We start from the raw sequence: 7,957 nt of genomic DNA, 5'->3' as shown, positions 1-7,957 counted from the left end.
CATCTGAGCAGGGAGTCATGCTCTAGCACCCCCTGAGCCACTATAGGCATATGACTACATTTCCAAAATCAGAAGTGAAGTTTTGTTCATCTGCTTATCAGTTCAACCTATGCAATTTAAACTTACCTGCGAAGATTGAATCAATTCAGCCTCAGGCTTTTTGACAGTCTGTACTTAACTATGCAGGGCAGATCAGAGAGGCCTTAGAGAAAATAGTGCCCAGGATAAACTTGTATTTTAGCGACCCTCTAGCACCTCCCCCACCCGAGTCACTGGTGCTGCTGCTCTGCTGCAGAGGGGCTCTGTTTGACAGGCCAGGGAGCTGGGTAGGGTGTCTGCCTGTGGCAGAGACCACTGAATACAGCCTTGTGGAGCTGAAGCAGAGGAAGCAGGAGCCAGTGATGAGCCTGGAGTGCCCCTGGACGCTTGTTCAATCCACCCCAGGAGAGAGTCACACACACAGGCTAGGTCCAATTTCAGATTTATTGTTTGCAAACAGACCAACCCAGTAGTTGAGCCACTCAAATCAGGGTCGACGACAAACTGGGTCTGAAATTTCTTTTTATAGCCAAGGTAAACAATAGATTTCAACGTATCGTGCAATTATTGGCAGACTTAGCATTACGTCTTGCATCATATGTCTAGCAGTTACATGTTCTATGACGGTTTACATACATGTCTCATTTACATCTTAAATCCCCTCCCACGGGCAGTTCTTAAGCCCCTCACGGTCATCCTTCGGTCAGGGTCTAGTCTCTCCACATCAGCATCTTTCCCTGCCCCTCTTCTCTTATCTCTCGTAAGGAGTTCTTTATTGTATCTGTTCCTGGCTCTGTCTGCAGAAGTTTTTGTGCTACTCGTAAATCTATCATTAGCATATATGCCTTAGCAAAAGCAATTGTGATAATATGCAAAAGCAATTATAAAAGCAGGAAATATAGATTATGCTATATTTTTACCACAATTATCCCCCCTCAAGATGCTCTCTAACTCTAATTTTAATAATTTTCAGCTATGGCTAACTTCTGATAATGCACAAACATCTCTCGGTTGACGACCGACTGTACTGTTCATCTCACGAGAGCCATGATGCAGGGTATAATACAGGGAATCAAACAAAGTATCAACATTAGCAGACAAAAGATTTAGAACGCTCCCCTTAACCATCCAAAATTAGGGAGCCAGGATGTAAACCAATCAAAATTCCACCCGTTCCATGTTTGGACTGGGACATGTGCTACCTCCTCCATTTCATCCGCTAAGGCCTTTATCAATTCACCATTATCATCAATTTCAACACAACAGTTTGATAAATTCAACTTCCTGCACACCCCTCCCTCGCTTGCAAGTAAGTAGTCAAGAGCTAAGCGGTTTTGCAGTACCGTAGTACGTAGTGGAGTGAGCTGGTTGCCAATCAGACGCAGGGCTGCGGCGGTTTTATTGGTAACAATTTCTACTACGGCCTGGAGTCTAATAATTTGATTTGTCAAATATGTGGGCTCTCTCCCAACCACGTTTGGCTCCCAAGTTGCTGGACCATAGTACTGAATGATTCTCTCTGCTGGCCACTCATCATTTTTCCACTTTTGGCCTCCCCCTGCTGCAATGCCCTCAAAAGAAACATCAGTATTGCATTTGGCTCGATGAGTTTTGGGTTGTGTTATCCAAACACCCGGAATTAAAGCCCCTAAATAACAAGTCCCAGCCCAATTGGCGGGAAGCTGCCTATATGCCCATCGCCCACAAATCCACCATAGCCCACAGGCTTCATTTGTGATGATGGAACGAGAGCTCATTAAAGTTAGAGTTAGTGAGCTTCTTTTTGTTGAACTCCCATTCACCTTGGTACCATTTCGATAGTGGGTACAATTAATGCCCCAAACTGAAATCCACTCCTTACTCAATAGGCAGCTACAATTGTCAAAATTGTTATGTGAGACATTTGCACATGTCCATGTGCCCTCCCAGGGGGCAATTTCCTTAGAAATCCATGTTTCCTTGCACCTTGACTGTCCCACTTTAAATCCACTTCTGTGTTGGGAAATGCAAATAGATCCAGTAACTTTTGCCACCATAATTCTCCCAGAACCATTATATCGCAAAGAGAAATTCCAGTTAAAACCCCAATCTGAGACTATACCAGTCCTATTGAGGGGGATAGGCAAGAAAGGGACTCCCTCATCACTAGAAACAGGAGTAAGCGCACACAAAAGACAACTTTGGTTAGTTAGAGCCGGAGGTGAGTCTTTAAGAAGGGCCACCCATGAATTTCCCACCCATGTATTCGTAGGTGTGCCTTTAGGTTCCCATATATTATTGACAGGTTGAAGGCTTGAAGGCCAATCTTTGAGAATTGCAGACCAGATTTCTGGGTCTGGCTTTACACACAGCGGTGTTGTATTGCCGGATTGAATTATAATTTCTCGACGTGGGCAGCACCGGGAAATGGGGTGCAGGAGGGCACTAAGTATTGTAGACTTTGAAAGTTTGTAGTTAGCCTTAGTGAGGGTTCCACCCCCGTTTTGGGGACACTTACAACAGGTGGGCATAATAGCTGGGTTTGATATACCTAAAAGGGACGAGAGCTTTAACAAATAGACTAGGGCCCACATCTTTGCAAGCGTAACTTTAAATCTCCAGCAGGTTTACTTTTCCATTTGTTGGCTTTTTGTTCCTGGGTGTTATCAGCTTCCGGAGTGACCACACCCTGGGAGTTGGTGTCCTCCTGATGAAAAGGCTTCACTCTCGAGCAGTGGGTCCACTTATCGCTGTTTGATAAGCGAACAGCTGTGTGTGTAGTCAGCAGCACCTGGTAGGGTCCCTCCCACCTTTCCGCGAGGGGATTCTTTCTCCACTTCTGTACCAGGACCTGGTCACCCGGTTTAAAGTTGTGGATCGGTGCATCAAGCGGGAGGCTCTGGAAGGGTACAGCAAACCTGTGTAGGGAAGACAAAACAAACTGCAAGGTGATAACATGTTCCCAAATTTCAGATTTCCCCAAATCCACAGTAACCTGTTCCCTCCACCCCGCTGGCAAGACTCTGGGAGGCATACCAAACATTAATTCAAATGGTGACAATTTAATCCCTCTACGTGGTGTGCTACGAATATGAGTTAAAGCCAGTGGGAGTGCCTGCGGCCATTTCAAATGAGTCTCAATACAGATTTTCATTAGCATAGCCTTCAGTGTTCTATTCATGCGCTCCACCTGACCTGAACTCTGGGGTCTCCATGGAGCATGGAGTTTCCATGTGATATCTAAAGCTTTGGACACTTCCTGTACTATTTTCCCCACAAAATGTCTTTCTTGATCTGACTCAATGGATTCAGGCAACAGAAATCGGGGTATTATCTCGTGGAGTAGTACTCGTGTCACTGTGGATGCGGTAGCCGTTCTTGTGGGGTACGCTTCCACCCATCCAGTTAGTTGATCAACCAATACTAGCAGATAACGGTAACGACCAGACTTTGGAAGTTCAGCGAAGTCAATCTGCCAAGCTTGTCCGGGATAATGGGCCCACAGTCTTCCTTCCATAGGGGCTGGTGGTCTTGTAGATTTTGGGTTTACCTTTTGACAGGTCGGGCACTGAGAGACCACTCTCTGGGCTACCAAATAAAGTCCTGGAGCCACCATTTGACGAGTTAACAAGTCTCCCATCACATTGCCTCCCATGTGAGTGGTATAATGTAACCGGTGGAGTATCTCTCCCAATAAGCATCGAGGTATTAATACTTTCCCTCCGGGTACAATCCACCATCCCTGAGGGTTCTTAATAGCCTTGAGCTCTGCAGCTAGCTTATCTGATCCTGGGCCATACTTTGCTTTACAATCTTCTAAGTAAAAGGGCACCTCATGGACCGAGCCCTGAAACACTGCCTCTCCTCCCATCTGTGCCGCCTGTTTGGCTGCTACGTCAGCCTTCACATTTCCCCTTCTCTGGCGCTCGTCTGCAGCCTTGCCATGGGCTTTAACATGCACCACGGCCACCTCTTTTGGTAGCCGGAGGGCTTCCAATAGCATTACAATCTGTGGCCCATTTGCAATCTTTTGTCCAGAGGCCGTGATGAACCCACGTTCTTTCCACAACAACCCATGGGCATGTACAGTGGCAAAGGCATAGCGCGAATCTGTAAAAATGTTCACTCTTTTGTCTTTTCCTAATATCAATGCATGTGTCAGGGCAGTGAGCTCCGCTGCCTGTGCTGACCAGTTTGCAGGGAGTTTTTCTTTCCATACAGTCTCAGTTAAGGTTACCACAGCACACGCCGTATGCCGCACGCCATGTATTACACTACTTGAACCATCTACGAAGAACTCCTCCTCTGGGTCCTCGAGTGGGTCATCTGTCAAGTCAGGACGAATTAGTACTGTCTGAGTCAATACCTCTAAGCAATCGTGGCACGGAGGTCCCGGTTCTGGCATCAGGGTGGCTGGGTTCAAAGCGGTGGTGTGCTTGAAGGTGAGGCCTGGATTAGATAGGAGAAAGATTTCATATCTGGATTGTCTAGAGGGGTTTAAAAATTTCCCTCCCTCTCCTCCGAGGATCTGGGGAACCCCATGTGGTGTATGTATTTCCATATCTGCTCCCATAACAATCTTCTGGGCCTCCTCCACAAGAGTAGCTGTGGCAGCGACAGCCCTTAAACATGCAGGCCATTCCTTCGCTACTGGGTCTAGGACCTTGGAGTAATAGCCCACGGGCTTCCAAATTGGACCTACCGGTTGAGTTAAGACCCCTGAGGCCACCCCTTTATTCTCATGCACATACAGTCTATAGGGCTTGCGCCCATTTGGAATCATCAGCGCTGGGGGTTGCAAAAGGGCAGCTTTCAATAACTCAAATGCATGTTGGTTTTCCTTAGTCCATTTCCAATTTGTGAGACCCTCTTTTGTGAGGGACTCATATAGGGGTTTGGCTTTTCCCCCATAATCAGGAATCCACAGTCTACAAAACCCGGTTAGGCCCAGGAAAGCTCGCAGCTCTTTGGGATTTTTAGGGGCAGGCATATCCTGTATTGCTTGAATTCAATCCCTACTCAAAGTCCGAGCCCCCTCCTCAATCTCATAACCCAAAAAGGTGACTTTTGGCTGACAAATTTGAGCCTTTTCCTGTGACACTTTATACCCTTTCCTTCCCAGGGTATTCAGCAAGGATTCTGTTGTTCTTTTTCCCGTCTGCACATCAAGGCTTGCTATCAATAAATCATCAACATACTGCAACAGCGCCACCTCAGGGTGTCTCTCTTTCCAATGCTCCAAGTCTTTTTGCAATGCTGTTCCAAAGATATGGGGAGATGAGACAAATCCCTGGGGCAACACTGTCCATAACAATTGAGTCTTATGATACGTATCCGGGTCTTCCCATTCAAAGGCAAACAATTTCTGACTATCTTTATGTAGCGGGATAGAGAAGAAAGCATCTTTTAAATCTAACATAGAAAACACCTTGGCATCTGCTGGAACTTGGGTTAGAATGGTGTGTGAATTTGGGACCATAGGATAATTCACTAAAACCTTTTTGTTTATAGCTCTCAAGTCTTGCACTAACCTGAAGGAAGCACCATCTGCTTTGGGCACACCCAGGATCGGGGTATTAAAGGGGGATGATCCCTCTATTAACCACCCATACTGCTTGAATTTTTCAATCAGTGGCTTCAAACCTGCGTGGGTGGATTTCTTCAGAGAATACTGTCTCACACACACAGGACTCTCTCCCTCCTTTAGAGGAATCTTGACTGGATTTATGTATTTTGCCCGGGCAGGAGTCCCATCTGCCCACACACATGAATCAACATTCTCTAAAATCTCAATTCCTTTGGCTTCTGACACAGTCTCAGCTGCCCTGAGGGCCATTTGGTAATTTGAACCCTGCTTCATGGGTAGCTGCATCACAATTTGATCCTCACGGAAGAAGATTTCAGCTTGGAGTTTTGTTAGTAGATCTCTCCCCAAGAGAGCTACGGGACAGGCGGGTGAAACTATAAAAGCATGCTCTAACATATTATTCCCAATTTTTGTGAGGAGGGGCTTGCATACAGGCAATCTAGTTCGTCTTCCTTCTATACCTTCTACAGTCACATGCTTTCCGCTTTCTTTAGCTAGAAGAGGTTTTACTGGAAGCATAGAAAAGGTAGCTCCAGTATCTACTAGAGCCTCATAGTCTCTGCCACCTACCCTTATTTTCACCATGGGATCCTTCCGAGCGCTTGCCCGTAGGGTGGTCGTCTTGGACCCTGGTCTCCTTCAGCTAGTATCTTCTCCTGAGGATTCTGCTCGCATCTGGTGGCCCCCCTGCTGAGTTTCCCTCTGTTTGTCTTTCAGCTTAGGGCAATCCCTCTTCCAGTGACCTTTCTCTCGGCAATATGCACATTCGTTAGGCTTAGGTCGGCCTTTTCCATTCTTCTGCCCCCCCTCAGGTTTCTCCTTCCATCGCCCGCCAATGTCTGCACTTTTGCCCAAGGCAGCTGCTAGCATTGCCGTCTGTTTTTGTCCACGCTTTTCCTCTCTCCTCTCTGCCACCTGATCACGATTCCCATAAACTTTATATGCAATCTCTATAAGTTCTGAAAGCGGTTTTCCTAGTCCCCCCCTCAGTCTTTTGCAGCTTTTTCCTCATGTGGGGGAGGTGTTTTTAGAACGGCTTGTGTCAGCTATCTCTTCCCAATCCGTTTGGTCTGTGTCCGGTGGTGTTTTAGCCTCATCCCTGCGCCTTAACCCTTGAGTCAGATCTCCCTCACTATCAGAATCAGAGAGGACTCGGGGCTTTCTCCCAGCGTCTTTTGTCAATAACATCTTACACATTTTTCCTTTACACTTGTGAATCCATGGGGGAATGGGATTCATCACAGCACTCACCCAGCAATCTATATACGGATACTGATCCCAATGACCGTCCCTTGTTATCACACCTAACACTGCATTAGCCAACTTCACATCAAAAGAACCGACATCCGGCCACCCCACTTCAAACGACGGCCATTCCAATTGACAGAAAGTAATCAATCTGTCCTTTGACATCTCTATTCCATAATTTCCTTTGAACTTACTAAAGTTCCTTAGCATGCATCCTAATGGGGTTGCAGAGCTTTCTTCCCGGGAGCTACCCGAACCCATTGTGTCAACCAATATACAAAATCACTCAGATCCCTGTCCACTGGGTCACGAGGTTCCAGCTGAGCCCCCTTGCGTTCGACACTACCTTGTCAGGCAGAATTGGGGTGGCTAGACTCAGCTTTTAGTCCAAGACCTGGTCAGCGGCTCATGTTTCTAAATGAACAAAGTCCCCGGGGCTAATGTTCAGACATATACTGAACGTTCCAAAATTCCAAATTCCCCGAAAGACTATTCAAATGACACAAGAAAAGTGAATACTCACTCCTGCCAACACCCTGGCGCCGTCTCTTCGGACCCTACTCAGCCTGGGTGACTCATTCAGTGGAGAGCCTTTAACCTCCCGGGTGTCCCGACTCGCGTTCCCAGTGACCGTGACAGACTCTAAAATCAGTCTGGTGCGCACTTCACAGACACCTTCACCACTTCTGTCGTTGACCCCAGGGTGGTCCGAGGGCAACTCCTGGCTGGCTCGCCAAATTGTTGCACAAACAGCTAGTTTCGTGCCCCTGGAGGCTTGTCCAATCCACCCTAGGAGAGAGTCACACACACAGGCTAGGTCCAATTTCAGATTTATTGTTTGCAAACAGACCAACCCAGTAGTTGAGCCACTCAAATCAGGGTCGATGACAAACTGGGTCTGAAACTTCTTTTTATAGCCAAGGTAAACAATAGATTTCAACGTATTGTGCAATTATTGGCAGACTTAGCATTACATCTTGCATCGTATGTCTAGCAGTTACATGTTCTATGACGGTTTACATACATGTCTCATTTACATCTTAAATCCCCTCCCACGGGCAGTTCTTAAGCCCCTCACGGTCATCCTTTGGTCAGGGTCTGGTC

At 46.8% G+C, this 7,957-nt stretch overlaps 1 protein-coding gene across 1 annotated transcript; it reads right to left on the bottom strand.

Annotated features, from left to right (window-relative positions):
• Positions 1-527: 527 nt before the first annotated feature.
• LOC132249566 (uncharacterized) lies at positions 528-7,621 on the bottom strand. Its single transcript, XM_059724939.1, has 2 exons — positions 7,377-7,621; positions 528-2,936 (listed from the first exon to the last, which is right to left on the bottom strand). Exon 2 carries the CDS (start codon positions 2,610-2,612, stop codon positions 1,146-1,148), a length of 1,467 nt encoding a protein of 488 aa, XP_059580922.1. The 5' UTR covers positions 2,613-2,936; positions 7,377-7,621; the 3' UTR covers positions 528-1,145.
• Between the last annotated feature and the right edge of the window lie 336 nt (positions 7,622-7,957).

This window comes from Alligator mississippiensis, chromosome 3 (genome assembly GCF_030867095.1).
Source record: "Alligator mississippiensis isolate rAllMis1 chromosome 3, rAllMis1, whole genome shotgun sequence".
Lineage (NCBI taxonomy): Eukaryota > Metazoa > Chordata > Crocodylia > Alligatoridae > Alligator > Alligator mississippiensis.
This window is presented reverse-complemented; position numbering and strand designations above follow the sequence as displayed.